This window comes from Rutidosis leptorrhynchoides, chromosome 1 (genome assembly GCF_046630445.1).
Source record: "Rutidosis leptorrhynchoides isolate AG116_Rl617_1_P2 chromosome 1, CSIRO_AGI_Rlap_v1, whole genome shotgun sequence".
Lineage (NCBI taxonomy): Eukaryota > Viridiplantae > Streptophyta > Magnoliopsida > Asterales > Asteraceae > Rutidosis > Rutidosis leptorrhynchoides.
The window spans coordinates 188,384,732-188,405,345 of record NC_092333.1 but is presented as its reverse complement, the minus strand read 5'-3'; the positions used below and the strand labels follow the sequence as shown (position 1 = coordinate 188,405,345).

Below are 20,614 nucleotides of genomic sequence, written 5' to 3'. Positions count from 1 at the left end.
ACTCTTCATAAAACCTTTTGACCCATTATAAATACATTCTTCATGTATTGAAAAAAGGTTCTAGTTTTTAATCTTTTCTAGCACACTTTCAACACAAACAAATAGAACTATATTCTCTGCAATTGTGGAATTGATTTCTTTTAGCCAAGACATCAATTCATTCTTGTCTTATCCCAATTGAAGTTTCGTGCAACCCGTGGCTAAATGGGTCAAAATATTCGATTAGAAAAGTGAATACGCGATTCAAAGATCAATCCGGAGTCATTACCGTTTCAGGCACGAAAGCAATACTAACACCCCCGTTTATAACAAGTATTTGCGCCCTCTAGGACATTTTTGGTATTGAGTGTCTTCTAAATCAAATAACGTGAAACACTAATATATACTTTTTCCAATTCTAAGATATCTATGTGTAGGGTTTTTTATTTTTCCTATATTTCTCCATAAGACATATAATAATGTGAATTCTTCAGTCGAATAATATTCTGACACAAATGGAATTGGTTCTATGATACCTAGTCTCACAACAAACTCTTGTCAACTACCCACTCACATAGGTTCATACTGTGACTAAGAAGTTATATGTCTATGTAATTAACCTAATTTTGTGCATCCCCCTTGTACAAGTTTAGTATTCTCAAATCGAGTAGTTAGTCTAAATTGAATTCTAAGAAAAACTTTCAGAAGATTAGGTTAATGTTGTTTTAAGTTTATGAACATGTTACAAGTTAACTTTCTATAATTTTACTTTCTAAAGTATAATCTTATTTAAACGAGTAACGTGTAAATATCTTTCCATAATCTTAGATAAATGTATACACGTACGGTCTTAAAAGATTGTAAGCATGAGACTTTGAGTCATAAAGTAGTGAGAGAATTTTGAATTGAACCTGTGAAGAAAATTTTATCGAATTTATGTTCAAGTAGTTTTTCACCCGTATTCGATTCTCCTTCAATAACCTTAACCGCGGAATTATCAAGGTAATCATGTATCATTTCAGCTAGAAATGAAGAACACGAAGGAGCCAACTCCGAAGGCTTTAAAACGACTGCATTCCCAGCGGCTAATGCACCAATCAACGGTTCCAATGATATACCTACATGTGTGTAAGAAATTAAAACACATGAGTTTCAATTAAAAGTGATATACTCCCTACGTAACAGAAAAATTATTCATCCTACTATTTATATCCGTCACAATGTAACCACTTGCATAAAATAACTATTTCATATGTCACAAGATAATTGTTTTGTTTTGACTTTTAGAAGTATTTAAAAAATATATATATTTTGTGTGTTATATAATACTTAATGAAAAGTGAATAAGTGTTTGAACTATAATATAAGCCGGTTAAATCAAATTAATTGAAAAGGTTAATCCGAAGTTAGGAAAATTGTGAAAGCCTGAGTAAATAATGTTTTTATTATCTAGTATCTTTGTATCATTTATCTGCTTTCTTTAGTTGTTGATCCTTATTCTTTTCTTTGATAATTCTTTTTAATGAAAATTTTCATTCCATTCCTATAATTTTCATTAATATTAGACCACCCCCAACGGAGCGTCAGTTTACTCCGTCAGTCCCTGTTGGCACTAACTGATGAAAACTGACGGCCATTAACGGGGCGTCAGTTTTCGTCAGTTAAGGGCATTAGTAGAGCCCTCAACGTAAATTTTTTTCGTCAGTTTACATATTCCACCAATCAATGATTTTCCATATTTAATTGATATATATTTTTTATAATTAATTTATTTTTTCCCACTCGATTTCCAATCAGATTTTGCCACATCACCATAATCAATATTTGACACAAAAAACTGACACACCGGTTAAAAAAGGTCAGTTCCTAATCACCGTCAGTTTGCACTTTTTTACATTTTTTTAGTCAAACTGCCTATGACGTCACAGTCACGGTTGGGAATGGTCTTACATAATATAAATAAAAAAATATTTAAAGTTAAAATTAATAACGACTTTAAAGTCAAATGAGACATTAGTTATAAGACAAAGTGAGTATTAATTATCATTAAGTTCTTTATTTACTTTTTTATTCAAAGTTTTCAAAATTTTAAACTACACTTTCAACAAAAAGTTTTTTGAGACAATGTATCCCAATTTCCACAATAAGTTTTGGGGGACTGTTTTTTGAGACCGAAGGAAAAATACATAACAATAGTTTAAAATTTTCTATTACATATGTTTTTGGAAAGTGAAAGATGCTAATAATAAAAAGCTTAGAGTTGGAGGGGTAGTAAGTACTTATTGGAAAGTTCCAAGTCGAGATGATAAGGACCACCCCCAACGGCTCGGGAATCAAGCTTGAACTGCAGGGAAATGCTGCTATTGGTAGACTCATCTGTTAAGAATTTATTCAAAAGTTAAATTCATATTATTATTATTATTATTATTTTCAACGAAAAAATAAAATTTATATAAGACATGTGAACCTTTTATCAAAAATATATATATATATATATATATATATATATATATATATATATATATATATATATATATATATATATATATATATATATGAGAGATTTGATTAGCTTACATGTCATTAGCTCCTTAAATATTGCATATTAAGCCAAGTGTAATTTTCACATGTCACAATTATTCATATATACCCTTATCAACTTTTAAAATCACATATTTACCCAAGTAAATAACATTATATTATATATACCCAATTTAAATACTAAAACTACCATATATACCCATTTAATTTAAAAAATTCACTAAACCGAAATTTACACAATTTAATTCCTATTTCATCCCTACTCCTATATACTACTACTACGATCATCAGAAAAACTATAAACATTTGTTCATACACACATGTCCTAAGAAAAATCATAAGAAAAACTACCAAACAATTTTTAATACTAATTTTGAGGGAATAGTAACGTATTACTCCTATTAGTAAAATTATGCCATTACATAATTCGATTCAACCGATTTCTTAAATCTGACAGAACTCGAACAATTTTTTGTTGTTGCAACTACACGCAATATGAAACATATATGTATTTTATAGTCCCGTTTTGCCAACGAAACATACTAACATACTAGAAATGCGTCATTTTTTAACAACTATGACTTATTGAAAATAGAGTACGGGCTCAAATTAACCACACTTAAGCTATTGGGTCGACATGCCCCCTTAAACGCAACCACAAATTGCTTGAAAATGTAGATCAATCGTCATAAAATTAAAATAAGTGACTTATTTAAAGCGGATTTTGAGTAGTCGTGCAACGCACGGGCTCAAAACCTAGTAAGTATATATATATATAACTTTAAAAAAGTTAAAAATGAAAAGGTAAAAAATTATATCCAAAAAATAAAGAAAACAAAGAATAATTTTAAAAATGCTTTGAAAAGGAAATGTGAAGTTTCGTATACTATAGTTAAACGACCAAAATGTTGCCTTCTTTTATATATATATATATATATATATATATATATATATATATATATATATATATATATATATATATATATATATATATATACTAGGTTTTTGAGCTCGTGCATTGCACGGTTGTGTAAAAAATCGTAAAAAAATGTAATTTGCAGTTCATATTGGTATGTAAATAGCGATACTAAATTAGGAAAAGTATAAGAATTGTTTAAGAACTCGTGGTGTTAACAAAATTTAAAAAATCTTTTGATTCTAAGAGCCCGTGATGTTGACAAATTTTGTAAATTCCTTTTGCGTTTAAAAGCCCGTGGTGTTGAAGAATTTTAAAAGTTCTTTTAAGTTTAAGAGCTCGTGGTGTTGACAAATTAACTTAATGTCTACAATTTTTTCCTCACAATTAATAAGTTTTTTAATTTAATATATAAATTATATACTACGTAATATTTAGAGTAAATTGAAAACTTGTCATGGAACGTAACATTAGTAAAGTATAAGTTATATTATTTTAGAATTATTATGCAAAATTATTTTTTGAATAAAAGTGTAATCCGCGAGTTTAATTTTAGAAAAATTGTTAGTCATTTTAGTAAAATAATGGTACTCGGGTGAGTCGTCATGTCTAATTAATATTATAATAGTTATATTTGCGTTTTCATAAATATTTTAAGGACCTAAAATGGAAATTCAAATCACTTCCATATTTATTGCTAAAAAGAAATGCTCTGTTAATAGTGCATCGAAGTTTCGTTTCAAATACATTTTATTGCGTTTTGTTCGTAAAGTTATTTCGAGTTGACGGTGATGGCGGTGGAACCTAACTCGCGGCTAACAAAAAGATAAAGCCGTTAAAAAATTTGGTACGTTTTGTTGGTAGATTTATATTAAATAGTGAATTTAAACTTTTGGCCTTTCAAATTATCTTTTATATTAGTACTATGAGGGGAGTTAATTGTAATTTTGAAGGATAGGGAAAAAAAATTGCCGATAGGTGAAATCAAAGTGTTTATACCAATTATTAATTATTGATGGAAATGGAAGATATATAAGTGAATGAATACGGAGTATGAATTCTATACATGTATTATATTATATTTTGATATATATAATAAATAATATAGATATATATAGATATAATATATAGATACAAAAATCCTAAAATAACTTTCAACCACAATTCACAAAATACTTTTTCGTATATATATACTAGGTTTTTAAGCCCGTGCGTTGCACGGGTGTGTAAGAAACCGTGCAAAAAATGTAATTTGCAGTTTATGTAAATAACGTTACTAAAATAATAGAAAAAATATAAGAATTATTTAAGAGCCCGTGGTATTGACAAATTTTAAAAATTCTTTTGAGTTTAAGAGCCCGTGGTATTCACAAATTTTAAAAATTTCTTTTGAGTTTAAGAGCCCGTGATGTTAACGAATTTTAAAAGTTCTTTTGAGTGTAAAAGCATGTAGTGTTGGCAAATTTTAACAATGTTGACAAAGTTTATGACGCATACAACTTCTTTTTCAAAAAAACCGTTGAGTTTAAGAGCCCATGATGTTGACGAATTTCAAAAGTTCTTTTGAGTTTAAGAGCCCGTGGTGTTGACAAATTTTAAAAGTAATTTTGGATGGTATTAGTAACGTAATCTCTACAATTTTCTTTCTCACCATTAATATCTTTTTCATATATAAATTATATACTACGTAATATTTAGAGTACATTGAAAATCTCTCATGGAACGTAACAGTAGTAAACTATAAGTTATATAATTTTACAATTATTTTTTTAATATAAATATATAACCCGCGAGTTTAATTTTAGAAAAGTCGTTAGTTATTTCAGCAAAATAATGGTACTCGGGGGAGTCATCATGTATAATTAATATTATAATGGTTATATTTTGTGTTCATAAAATATTTTAAGGACTTAAAGTGTAAATTCAAATCACTTCCATATTTATTGCTAAAAATAAATGTTTTGTTTGGTAGTGCATCTAAGCTCCGTTTCGAATAAAATTTATTGTGTTTTGTTCGTAAAATTATTTCGAGTTAAACGGTGATGGCGATGGAACCTAACTCAAGACGAACATAAAGATAAGTCCATTAAAAAATTTTGGTAGGTTTTGTTTGGTGTATTTGTATTAATTACTATATATATAGTAATTAATTAAATAATAACCAAAAGTAAACAAAACGGATCATGAACATTCCTTTTCCTTTAAAGATTGTAATACGTAAGTTTATATTTTATTTTATACGGCGTATATAGTAATAACATAATATATTTGTTAATTATTTATATGTATACGTATAAGTGTAATAAATTCTTAATATATAAATAAATCGATATCATAATTTAATAATATATATAATATAGATATAATATATAGTTACAAATATCTTAAAATAACTTTCAACCACAAGGATATATATATATATATATATATATATATATATATATATATATATATATATATATATATATATATATATATATATATATATATATATATATATATATATATATATATATATCATAAGATCCCTTACTCTTGTCATGATATTGACATTCATCAATGCTAATGATATATTGTGTATCATAAGATTCCTTAATCTTATCATGATATTACACAAATCTTAAGCTAATCAATTTATATTATTAACCAATGAGTTTAGAATCTTGTATAATAATACTAGCTTTTAAATTTGTATGTACACTCGGATCATATATGATTATTATTAATATTTATCATAATCATTTAGTAATTATCATTATAAGAATAATGATGAAACATAAATATATAGGTATTTGTACAAATTTAATAAACTAACTGATCTTTATTGTTGAATTAACTATCAAAAATTTATATCCTATTATATATATATATATATATATATATATATATATATATATATATATATATATATATATATATATATATATATATATATATATATATATATATATATATATATATAAGCTTTTGTCCAAATGTCATCCAACCCATGATTTAAGGGCCATTTAGGAGAGAGGTAACACTCACATAAAACCTATACATATACAAGATTTTTTCCTATTTTTTTACCTCACAAACTACCTATACATATAGATATATACACCACATCATCAACCCGTTTTTAAAATCAGATTCAAATTTGAATTTTTAGTGCCCTTCCCAAGACTTACTTTTTGCAGGACAGCATGTGCAAAAAGCATCTTCTTGATCTTCAATTTAGATCTACAGACATAATAAACTGCACAATCTCTCTCTCCATATCCTTCAACCTTCTTCTTTAAGAACGATTTGTGTAAGAAACCCTAATTACATCCACGCCATGCCATTCTGTACACTGAATCCTTAATCCTCTCATACACCGCATTCCTAATTCATCTGCTACAAACTCTAATTACATTCACGCCATGCCCCTTTTCGAGATTGATCAAAATTCACGCACCAATACCTTTCTACATACTAACAAAGGTTATAACTTTTAACCCTTTCCTTAAGGGTTTTCACGCATCAAAATTCATGCCTCAGTTTAGGGTTTTCACGTTCTTAATCGGTTCTTCGATGCCTTTTTTTGCTTTCTTCTTCTGGATTTCTTATTTTCCCCATCGATGGTTGTTCTGTTGGGTGTTTGACCGTCGAATTTCTTTTAGGGTTTACACTTTTTGAGTTAACGCTTGATAGTTTCCGGTGGTTGTGGTGGGTTTATCACCATCGAATTGCAGTTAATGTCTCCACTTGACGCTGAGGTAATGCTCTATTTACACTTATAATTGTCAGCTTTGTTATTTGATGATTTCTTATGGTTCGAATTTTTGTTGAGGCGTTTTCCCTTTGAAGTGATGTTTTGTTTGGAATTCATAATGGTCGAGATTCTATCTCGCTTTGTTTCTTTAAGTTAGCTTGACTTTTGAATAAAGATTGCAGCGATGCTGATGTTCCATTTTGAACTCATAATGATAGGGAATCTATGTTGCTCCGTTTTGCAGGTAACCTCTACAGTTATAACTTGACCCTTACAATGACAAAAACATGATGATATCTTGGCATGGCAATTTTTGAATTGCAGCCATGGTGCCATGTTTTCTGTTATTAGTTTATTGGTTATTATTCTTAATTCTTAAAATTATTACAATACATGCGGATTACCGTTCGTCAGGTTTTTTTTATTGATTTAATTACCTGTTTATTTATTGTTATATATAGTATTATGTTTATGGGATATAACTTAAAAAGTTAATTGGCTTGGTTGGTAAACATTGTTCTATGCTGAATAGAACTATGTGGCTTCAAAGCATGTCCCAATTGTCTATTTACACTAAAAATGTTTTTGTATCTTGGCATAGCATCCTCCGGAGTGCAACCATGACAACTCATTTTCAGTTGCTAGGATTATGCATATGTATGAGCCAGGGACAGAACCACAATGATTTGCAAACGTATTGTTTTTGAGTGGTATTTTTAAGTGACAGCCTATATTCGTACTAACGTTTGTGTTTTCTGATGCTGACATTTTTTAATTAAATCAATAAACTTCATAGAAAGAAGTTTAATATACCAGGCTGTGATGATAATATTCCAAAGGTTGTGTTGAGAAATGAGAAAAAATGGTTCCCCGTCTTGATGAGGCAACTTACAGTTTGCAGCCACGGGGTTCCTATTCTCTTACTTGATATTACCCACTTACCTGAGCCTATGTCCAAATAAAGATGAATAAACTTCATAAAATTAAGTTTAATATAAAAGGCTATGATGATTAATTTGTAACGGTTTTCTCGAGTTCTGAGAAATAAAGGTCTCGCGTTATGGTGACGCAACTTACAGTTTATGAAGCGTATAAATAATTTTCTAATCCGTTTATAATTAATTTTATGAACTGTAATTTTAACCCCTAATTTATCAGGGTTTTGGCCAGTGTTGTAAAAGTCGGCCGACTTGGCCGACGCGTCAGCCGATGCGTCGTTTTTTTGGGTTCTCTGTCCCGTTTTTTCTGAAAACGACTCAAAAGACGGTCAAAGCTAAAAGTTCGGTCAAAGACGGTCAAAGTTGGTCAAAATCGGTCAAAATCATTCAAATTTTTGTCAAGATGTGATATGTTTTAAAATTAGGGTACGTTTTCATTTTTTTGGCCGCTTTTTTCTTTGTGTCCTTACTGATTATGTACTCGGTAACATTAATTAAGTTTGAAGTTTGATTGTATTTAGTTTCAAGTTCTTATTTAAGAAATTTATGGTACAGAATCAACTATTTTATACATATATAAATATATATTTAAGAAATTATCAATAAAGTCAACGTTAGTCAACGACCAATGCGTCCCCGATGCGTCCCCGACTCGGCCGACGCGTCCTTTTTAGGTCTCCACCGATGCGTCCCCGACTCGCGACTAACCTTGCTTTTCGCAAAGATGAAGCCGTTCAACGATCTATTTCTATAGTTTATACTTCAAATTAGGGTTTTGGTAAAGATGAAGCCGTTCAACGAACAACGAAACCCTATCTTATGAGAGAATTCTGTTGATACTTCACCGTCAAGGGTTTACTTTTGATTCTATTGTGGATGCCGATTCTACTCAGGTGATGTATTTTCTTTTTTTTGTTATGGAGAGGACATTTAGATTCAGGTATGGATGAAATAGTTTTTCTAATTTTGCAAACATATTGTTTTTTAGTGGTATTTTTAAGTGACAGTCTATATTCGTACTAACGTTTGTGTTTTCTGATGCTGACATTTTTTTAATTAAATCGATAAACTTCATAGAAAGAAGTTTAATATACCAGGCTGTGATGATAATATTTCAAAGGTTGTGTTGAGAAATGAGAAAAAATGGTCCCCCGTCTTGACGAGGCAACTTACAGTTTGTAGCCACGAGATTCCTATTCTCTTACTTGATATTACCCACTTACCTGAGCCTATGTCCAAATAAAGATGAATAAACTTCATAAAATTAAGTTTAATATAAAAGGCTATGATGATTAATTTGTAACGGTTTTCTCGAGTTTTGAGAAATAAAGGTCTCGCGTTATGGTGACGCAACTTACAGTTTATGAAGCGTATAAATAATTTTCTAATCCGTTTATAATTAATTTTATGAACTCTAATTTTAACCCCTAATATATCAGGGTTTTGGTAAAGATGAAGCCGTTCAATGATCTATTTCTATAGTTTATACTTCAAATTAGGGTTTTGGTAAAGATGAAGCCATTCAACGAACAACGAAACCCTATCTTACGAGAGAATTCTGTTGATACTTCACCTTCAAGGGTTTACTTTTGATTCTGTTGCGGATGCCGATTCTACTCAGGTGATGTATTTTCTTTTTTTGTTATGGAGAGGACATTTAGATTCAGGTATGGATGAAATAGTTTTTCTAATTTTGCTGCATTTTATGTCTGTTCATGTTGATAATTTTAGGTGTTAAAATTAGGGTTCAAGTTTTTGAAAGGCTTCAAGAAAGCATAACATGATCAAGAATTTGTATAATCATTCTGATCTATTCACGATTTGAAAGGCTTCAAGTTAAGGTTTGTAATTTCCTTTTTTATATAATTACTCTAAATTTCTTATCGATAATGATTCTAATTTATGGTTTTTATTTGGAGTACGAATCATACAATCAATCACAATCAGTAATTCCGTAATTATATACGTATAGTAGATGTATGTATAGATAGTTTTTGAATTATACAATAAGGCAAATTATAAGGCATTTGAGATGGAGTCGTTGAAAACACGTCATTTGTTAGGGTTTGAAACAACTCAGCCGCACAACACATTCTTCTCACCAATTCTCGATTTTATCATATAATTCGATGCCCATTTAAATCTGCTAATATATCAGTGACTCGTGAGTGCCATCGTCGATGGATTTGATATTGAGAAAAATATTTGTTGGAACGAGTATCTGGATGAATCGATTGCTAACATACTGAACCAATCTATTGATAACATAAGGTCATGTATTGAAGACGAGGCCAGAGGACAAACCATATTATGTGGACAATGGGAACTGATTTCCAGTATCAATATGCAGTCTCATGGTTCAGGCAGATGGATAAATTTATACACTATGTTAACCAGGTATTGGCATTTAAATTGATACACGGTTTCTTTCTTTATGTATGTTGTTTTTGTCTAATTTACTTGTGAAGGAACTAATAACTGATAATTGTTAATGGATGGGCGTGTAAATGCGTTATATTCTACACCATCAATCTACACAGATGCAAAAAAACTCATCTAATGAAACATGGCCTCTGAAAACTTACGACTTCTTCCCGTAAGTACACTGTGAAAAAATATATATAATACTGTATCCTGTCTATTGTCTTATTGATTTAAAAAATAACCAATTTAAAATGTTTAATTACGCAGATAAAGCAAATACATATTGGACAGTAATCCGTTACTAGCAGGCCTACTTTCAAAGGCTATATCAGGACAATGAGTAGTTATTATTTGGTAAGTTCTCTTTATAACGCATTTATTTCATCGTTTTTTTTTAATTAAAATCTCACCACCCTTTGTAACAAATACAGGCAGCAAGGCAATTAGAATTTTATAAAGGCAGGAATAGTTCTGGACCAAATACAAATGCCCTGGCTAATGCATTGGCAATAGCCCAACATAATGATGCAGTTAGCGGTACACAAAGGCAACATGTGGCTGCAGATTATGCATTGCGTATCTCAAAGGGGTATGCAGAGGTAGGATTTTATCTGATATCAAGGAGAATATCTATTTTTGTCAATAATTAATGGTAATTGAAGTGAAAAATATATTCGATATTATAGTTTCACGTATCTGCATGCATCAGAATCAATTGTTTCTTCATTAGAATCTTTAACAGCTTCAAGATCAAGTTCCAACCATGAAAAAAGAGTTGGTGTGTTTCAGCAGGTATTTTATGCATGCTTACACAAATCACATAAAAATGCAACTTTCTCTTTGTTTTTTTGTCTGCTTAAAATTTTGGCCTTATCTACTTATTACTCTCATATTTCAGTGTCCTCTACTTATTACTCTCATATTTCAGTGTCCTCTACGAGGCCAGAGGTAATGATAGACTATAACTAACTCTGTTAGTTATAAAATGCTCATGATAGACTATAACTAACTCTGATATATAATACAGGATAGACAATTTGTCGATGAATTCAGAATCATATTTTATATTTTACATAAATAGTTTCTTTAATATATGCTCTAAACAGAGATCGATTTGGGTTAGATTATATATGCTCATGTAGGTTTAGTTAACCGCCAAAGGTTTGTGCCATCCTATTTACCGACTTACTAATTCACTATTCTTTTAATGTTATTATTTGTCTATTTGTTTTTTAGCTAACGTTTCACTATCGCTTTATTAAAACCCAGGTGTTACTATTTTTTATCATGAACTGGGCAACTGTGATAGCACTTGCAGCAGCTGTAGTGCAAATTTCAAATATAATGAGTGCATTAAATCCTATTCTAGAGATCACAGTATTCGATATCATGAAATGGTTAACCAACAGTTAAAGTTTGTTATTTTTTAAGTAACTGAATGTTGATTTATATGATTTATAGTTGTTAATTTTTGCTATTCCGAGACTGGGTTATGTTGATGGACCATTGAACATGACCAAATTATCATATGAGGTACATCATTTTTCTTGTGAATAATGAACGATTGATGTGTTAATTATAGGTTTTATAATGTTTTTCTTTACAAAAAGATAAGTAACTAATGATTTAGATTCTAATTGTAAGTATCTTTGCTAATGATTTAGGGCTCAATTACTGCAAATGATTTTATCTGTTGTAAAAAGGCTTCATTGGAAACTACCGTATATTCATCTATTCCGAAACCGTTCTCCGTTTCCGACGATTCATGAACCTAACGATTCAATGAAGGTATGTCTATCACGTATATTTGGTTTATAAATCCATACATTAAGAAGCACATATTGATCTTATCCTGCTCTCGATGAAAGGTGTCCAAAGTGTTTTATGTTTATGAATTTAAGTTTTTTAATCTCTGATGATTAACGATTTATATTTATTTACTTAATTTCTTTTTAATGCTTAACCAAAGAAAAAATAATTGTTTTATATATCCCTAAATGAATTGGATTCTCTTATGTATTTTTTGCTTGACCTTCGACCATTTGAATTGCAGGTCAACAAGACGAGAAAGAAAGAAAAGTAAAGACATTTTTGATCAGTCAACAAGACGAGAAAGAAAAGTAAAGGTAGGTTGAATGCAACCATCTTCAACAGAGTTCTTCGAGGTAATCATGTAATCAAGTGGAAGATATTTGATTGTATTCTATTTTGTTATGTTATTTTATTTTTGTATTAACATTTGCGAAGTACTAATCATCGTGGGGTTTCCTTGAATTACAGTAATTATGAAATGACTTTTTATTAGTTACTCACTTAGTTTGAGTTTCCAATTTATATTGCATTTTGGTATTGTTAATAATTATTGGCTTTATGAATATTTAGTAAATTAGTATAACGCCAGATCTATGGAGTATATATACTAAGGCATTTCACATTTGATTTCTAATATCAAAATAGTTACAATAGTTAAACACAACTATAACCATGTTTACTAATGTAATCAAACCAGTGTTCGGTGTTTGGGGCCATCAAAAAATATGTTTTAAATACAATTGCATGGTGTTTTACACATTTGAATGTTTTAAATATAAAATATATTTTTAGATTTTTATTGGCTCCTATGATGTAGTATTATGAGGTGAACTATTACAGCACAATCATTTATATTAGAATTTTTTTGTTTTTGTTAAATTTGCAGATTTATCAACTCAATGACCACGAGCTCTTAAACTCAAAAAGAATATTTAAATTTTGTCAATAGCACGGGCTCTTAAATAATCCTTATATTTTATGTATTTTTAGTATCACTATTTACATACTAATATGAACTGCAAATCCCTTTTATTGCACAGTTTTTTACACATCTATGCAACGCACGGGCTTAGAGAAATATTTTATACAAAGAAGTCTTGAAAACAACTACCAATTGTTGCTCCAATTAATGAAGTAGCTATAATCATTAATCATAGAATAATCGAACAATTTACAAAAAATATTTGTTCGACAAATTTAAATAAAATTATTTGGTGATTAAAAAAATTATATCATTTGTTGATACTAATTTAATAAAAATTCATTTATAATCAGTTATATTATATCCACCGTGCATCGCACGGGCTCAAAAAATCTAGTATGTATATATATATATATATATATATATATATATATATATATATATATATATATATATATATATATATATATATATATATATTATTTCTAATTTTAGAAATTCTATTATTCTATTCTCAAGACTATAGTTATAAGTTTATTTAAATCTTGTTTAATTAATCATTTATTATTTTTAACTTAAATATCATATTATTAAGATTTTAAAAATGTAAATAAAGGTTAAAAATAATCAATTGTATGATATATATGAATATATAGTGTAGTTTACCAAAAATAAAACTACCATGATATAAAATCATCAAATTTTATTAATTTAATATTTTTACCAAAATTTTAGGAAACGAGAAATTTAATTCTTAGATGATATAAACATACATAAAAATATTAAAATTAAAAATAATTAATAAATCTAATACTCATCTCAAATAACGTAAGGCGGAAGGTTGATAAGGAAAAGGGCGCAGTGCGAACCTCTTTTACTGTTATAAAGATTGGACCTAATTTTCAACAATATTTTTAATGTTATAAAAGTCATGGATGCTAATTTTATTATTATTATAAATATTGTATAGTAGTTTTTTTTTTAGTATATATATATGTGTTATGAGCACATAAGGTGCACACCAAAAACATATATAAAACACCTACTTCTCTCATATTCCCTCTATATACTTATTAGTAGTCTACAGTCAAGAACCAGGCCACTAAAGGAAGTTATAAGCCTACAAAATTATAACACGTTATCAGCACGAAGTGCTCCGTATAATCAAGGTTTATCTAAGCAAGCACACGACACTAATCAAGTTCATGATGTATACTGCTGGAGTAAAAAATCAGTCAAATGGTGGAGATATTTGTTTTGCAGACAGTGGTGCCACTCACACCATACTCAAATCTAAAAAATATTTCACAGACTTGAAAGCAACGGAAGAAACTATACATACTATATCAGGTCCTGTGGACTTAATAAAAGGAATGGGAAAGGCAAAATTCATGTTACCAAATGGTACGAATTTTCTGATAAATAATGCCTTATTTTCTCCCATGTCAAAGAGAAATTTGTTAAGTTTCTCTGACATATACCAAAATGGATATGATTATCAGTCAGTGACAACAGAAAATGAAAAATATTTAAGTATCACTGATAAGAATCGTGTAATTGAAAAACTACCAAGACTTCATTCTGGTTTACATTATACACATATAAATGTACCTGAAGTAAATGTGGTAGTTAAAGAAAAATCATGTGATCCTGTAATGATCAGTTTGTGGTATGAGAGATTAGGCCACCCAGGATCAACAATGATGAAAAGAATAATACAAATACACATGGACATCCATTGGCGGATCAAAGGATCCCTCATGATGCACTTATCCCATGTACATCATGCTCACTTGGAAAGTTGATAATAAGACCATCACCTCTTAAGGTTGAAAAAGAATCACCAATGTTTCTTGAAAGAATTCAAGGTGATATACGTGGACCAATTCATCCGCCATGTGGACCATTTAGATATTTTATGGTTCTAATAGACGCATCTAGTAGATGGTCTCATGTTTGTCTATTATCAAGTTGAAATATGACATTTGCAAAATTTCTTGCTCAAATTATTAAATTGAGAGCACATTTCCCTGATTATACTATTAAAAGGGTGAGACTAGATAATGCCGGTGAGTTTACGTCTCAAGCATTTAATAACTTTTGCATGTCTATTGGGATTATTGTTGAACATCCCGTTGCCCATGTGCATACACAAAATGGTTTAGCTGAATCATTAATTAAACGATTGCAGCTAATAGCTAGACCATTGATAATGCGAACAAAACTCCCAGTATCTGTATGGGGCCATGCAATTTTGCATGCTGCATCATTGATTCGCATTAGACCAAGCGCAAGTCATACATATTCTCCCTTGCAACTTGCTTTTGGCCATCAGCCAAATATTTCCCACCTTAGAACATTTGGTTGTGCGGTTTATGTCCCTATCGCACCACCACAACGCACTAAAATGGGTCCTCAAAGAAGGATGGGAATATATGTTGGATATGAAACATCTTCAATAATAAGATATATTGAACCCATGACGGGTGATGTTTTTACAGCACGTTTTGCTGATTGTCACTTTAATGAAACATTATTCCCTAGATTAGGGGGAGAAATAAAAAATAAAGAAAATGATGTTTCATGGTGTGAACCTCAATTAATGTATCTTGATCCTCGCACAAAAGAATGCGAGACCGAAGTTCAAAAAATAATGTATATGCAAGAACTTGCGAATAAATTGCCTGATGCATTTACAGATACAAAAAGAGTGACTAAATCATATATACCAGCAGCAAATGCTCCAGCTCGAATTGAAATTCCAAAAACTGGCAATAATGTCATTCTTGAGTCTTTGCCACGCCAGAAATGTGGGAAACCAATTGGTTCCAAAGATAAAAATCCTCGAAAAAGAAAATCAGCTGATAATGAGGTAAAAGAAAGTGTTCAAGAAGAACTACAAATCAATACTCCTTCTGCAGAGGAGATTGATGATGTCAATACGGAATTTTCAATCAATTATGCACATTCAAAAATATTATGGAACCGAAATGAAATGAAAAATCTTGATGAGATATTTTCATATAATGTTGCATATGACATCATGAATGATGATGATGATCCAGAACCAAAATCTGTCATGGAATGTCAAAATAGACATGATTGGGATCATTGGAAAGGAGCAATACGAGTTGAATTTGAATCGCTCAATAAAAGAAAAGTTTTCGAATCTATCATTCTCACACCTAAAGATGTGAAACCTGTGGGATATAGATGGGTTTTTGTACGAAAAAGAAATGAGAAAAATGAAGTTACAAGGTATAAAGCTAGACTTGTAGCTCAAGGTTTTTCTCAAAGACCAGGAATTGATTATGAGGAAACTTATTCTCCTGTTATGGATGCAATTACTTTTAGATACTTAATCAGCCTGGCAGTTTCTAAAAATTTAGAAATGCATCTCATGGATGTTGTGACTGCTTATCTTTATGGATCACTTGATAGTGATATATATATGAAGATACCTGAAGGATTTAAGGTATCAGAAGCAACCAATGCAAAACTCAAAGAAATGTACTCAATCAAGTTACAAAGGTCTTTATATGGGTTGAAACAATCGGGTCTCATATGGTATAAATGATTAAGTGATTACTTGATAAGCAAAGGGTATACCAATAATTTTATTTGCCCATGTGTTTTCATTAAGAAAACAACATCCGGATATGTGATCATAGCTGTTTATGTTGATGATCTTAACATCATAGGAACAAATAAAGAGATCCATGAAGCCATTCAACTTCTAAAGAAAGAATTTGAAATGAAAGATCTCGAAAAAACCAAGTATTGCCTTGGTTTACAAATTGAACATATGCCTAATGGTTTACTTGTACATCAAACAACATATACTGAAAAGATTTTAAAACGTTTTAATATGGACAAGGCAAAACCATTAAGTACTCCTATGGTTGTTAGATCACTTAATGTTGACACTGATCCATTTCGTTCCTGTGAAGATCATGAAGATATCCTGGGACCAGAAGTACCATATCTTAGTGCAATTGGAGCTCTTATGTATCTTACAAATTGTACAAGACCTGACATTTCTTTTGCAGTTAATTTGTTGGCAAGGTTCAGCTCAGCTCCTACCAAAAGACACTGGAATGGGATCAAACACATATTTCGATACCTTCGAGGAACTACTGATTTAGGATTATTTTATTCTAACGAATCAAAACAAGATTTGGTTGGTTATGCAGATGCAGGTTATTTATCTGATCCACATAAAGCTAAATCTCAAAATGGATATGTATTCCTAAATGGAGGTACCGCAATATCATGGCGTTCTCAAAAACAAACACTTGATGCAACATCATCAAATCATGCCGAAGTGATTGCATTACATGAAGCTACTCGGAAATGTTTTTGGTTGAGATCAATGACACAACTCATTACTGATTCTTGTGGACTAGAATGCGATAAAAGTCCAACAACTATATATGAAGATAATGCAGCTTGCATAGCACAGATGAAAGAAGGGTATATCAAAAGTGACCGAACAAAACACATACCTCCTAGATTCTTCTCATACACTCAAAATCTCATTAAGGACAACCAGATTGAAATGAGATATGTTCAGTCCAGCAAAAACTCTGCTGACCTTTTCACCAAAGCACTTCCAACTGCTATTTTCAGAACACACGTTCATAATATTGGCATGAGGCATGTTCAGAAGATGTAACAATTCAGGCGTTGCCTACTTGAGGGGGAGTCAACTCTATGCTGCACTCTTTTTCCCTTAGCTAAAGTTTTATCCCAATGGATTTTCTTTAGCAAGGTTTTTAACGAGGCTGTACTAGTTATTCTATAATAAAATTGTCATCCAAGGGAGAGATGGATGCTAATTTTATTATTATTATAAACATTGTATAGTAGTTTTTTTTAGTATATATATGTGTGTTATGAGCACATAAGGTGCACACCAAAAACATATATAAAACACCTACTTCTCTCATATTCCCTCTATATACTTATTAGTAGTCTACAGTCAAGAACCAGGCCACTAAAGGAAGTTATAAGCCTACAAAATTATAACATTTAATAAATAATCATTTCTCGTGTGAGAATTATCTGACTTTCTTTTTCCTCATAAATTTGTATATTTTAAAAAGTAGATCAGACGATGTCTTTTTCTTTACTAAAAGATTTAATAACATTATACGAATTCGAAGATCAACACGTACAACCGATACAAAAGAAAATCTAAACATAGTCAAACAAATAACATAACACGTAACCTAAATAAATCGTGCCACAAACAGGGTGGATAACACAATTTACTAGAAAACTAAACATGACCAAAACACTAACATAGGATAACTTAAAAGTCAGTTGCACTAAACAAGATAAAACAACGACGACGATCAGAAGAACGCTGAACGCCAACACAACTAACAAAGAAGAAATAATGAACCGCTGGCAAAGCACCAGAAAGTCGCCAGAACTAATGCTGAAAAAAGTACGACCACCTCTAAAGTGCCCACCACAACCATCACCACTAAGCAAAAGAACCTCACAACTGAAGTAAGGTGGCAGAAGCAAACCAGAAAGAAACCAAAAAAAATCCGGCCAATAGGAAGCCAGCCGGGAAAACCAACAACCACCAAAACACCGACCAACACACTCCTCCGGAGCAGGCGCTTAAAAGGAACCCAGCCGCAAAAACCCCGTCTAATCGTCATAGATAAACCGGATCTCCAACCGGGAGATCATTGTATGTATCAACCTGGACAACCCAACCCGAAAAGGAGTCCGAAGAAACTAGGCCACAGTAACGCGAAAAACACACCAGCAACTAAAACCGTCACTAACCACTGCCAACATGTAAAAAATAACATAGTAAACACCACCAACTGGGTGATGACAACCAGCCCCTCCGGCGAGTTTGACAACAAAAAAACGAATTAAAGGCGGTCACCACCAACTTGGTAGTGACGTCACCACCAACTGTGTGGTGACGTCACCTTAGCCGACGGTTGGCGGGAGCACCGACGAGCTTTAAAACCCCGAATGAAGCAAAGAGACAAGCGTGATGAGAGGGTGAAACCAACTGAAATTTCCTTTGTTTGTGACACATGTAGTCTTTCAAAATTTGTAACTTAAAATGTAATGTATATAATCAATGTCCTAAATGTGCAATTCAGCGCCTGAAATGACAAAAGTAGAAAAGTAAAAGGTCAATAAAATAACCTTTTTGGGAGCCATCCATTGCTTCAAGTTATCAAGAGCATTATTTATAGATTTCACCACTGTTCCAATCTGCACGTACAAACTAGTTACATGAATAAAGGTACCTAATTTTTACAATTTACACACTATAGGAGGTGACAGAAAGTACTTATTTATGTTTTTGGCTAAACTTTTAATAACATATTTATCAAATGTTGAATAAATGTGCTTTTATTATGTATTCGGTATATATATGAGGAACAAAAAGACCTTAATTCGTAACTTTAAACTCTATAATGCTTATTTAAGTGACCAATTTCAAACTTCAAGTCGTCAATCATTTTGCTCTTCATGAAATCATATATGACAAAACTTAGTAGCATAGTTTATGATGCACAAAAGATATGATCTCAAACATAAAAAAAATAACCAATAAGTTACACACTATAGTTGTGATAATTTTATTGATTCTATCATAAACCAATAACTAAGGAAAATTGTCGAAAACCATCAAGAGATACACATTTAGACAACGTATATATGTGAGTAAAAATACTGGTCTTTCTCTCGAGTAGTTTGAACGGGAAAACGTTATCAGTTTACCCGTTTTGTAAGTGAAAGTGTTAGTTAAACGTCATTGAAGCATTTTCAACGGGACCTTTGAATCGAAACAGTTAGTTATGATTCAAACGATTTAAAATGGGTTCGAAACGATCAGTTCGAAAGGGATATGTGTATTTTTACCTCGTCTCTATAAGATTCAACATGATGCTTCCCTAAATCTTGCTTAAGAGCGATGAAAATATCATTTTCTCTATCTTCAAGGATATGGAGTAACCCTTGAAGTTGTGAAATCCTCCATGATGCTTCCTTTGTTTTCCCAGAATTAAAAACTTGTTTCAGTTCCTTTAAATCATTTTCGAACTCATTCAACATCTTGTATGTTTTTTTGGAAACAAAATAAGTTACTTTCTTAAGTATTGCTAGCTAGTTCATATTGATGGAATCACATGGATTTAGCTATTTTTATACAAAGAAGCTAAAAGAAGTTATTGCATGATTTGGGAAATGGTTCATTAATACTCAACTACCAAAAACCAAGTACTTTTTGGCACCTTTAACCAAGTACGAACAATCTTTTTTCGTTTTTCTAAACGAACGAAAATCAACATATTCGTTTATTA

The 20,614-nt window shown here is 30.9% G+C and overlaps 1 protein-coding gene and 1 long non-coding RNA gene across 2 annotated transcripts in view; one reads left to right on the top strand and one right to left on the bottom strand.

Annotated features, from left to right (window-relative positions):
• Positions 1-20,366, bottom strand: part of LOC139867582 (aldehyde dehydrogenase family 3 member F1-like) — a 29,295-nt gene extending 8,929 nt beyond the window's left edge. Inside the window, exons 1-4 of the mRNA XM_071855953.1 lie at positions 20,175-20,366; positions 19,452-19,520; positions 2,259-2,355; positions 891-1,097 (exon numbers count right to left, since the gene is read on the bottom strand). Of these exons, the coding sequence (XP_071712054.1) occupies positions 891-1,097; positions 2,259-2,355; positions 19,452-19,520; positions 20,175-20,366 (565 nt within the window). The remainder of the gene's footprint in view (positions 1-890; positions 1,098-2,258; positions 2,356-19,451; positions 19,521-20,174) is intronic.
• LOC139867575 (uncharacterized) lies at positions 9,371-12,820 on the top strand. The gene is made up of 8 exons (XR_011765882.1): positions 9,371-9,731; positions 9,842-9,951; positions 10,382-10,507; positions 10,651-10,706; positions 10,802-10,888; positions 10,966-12,067; positions 12,199-12,322; positions 12,588-12,820. It is a non-coding gene; the product is annotated as an uncharacterized lncRNA (long non-coding RNA).
• Positions 20,367-20,614: the final 248 nt, after the last annotated feature.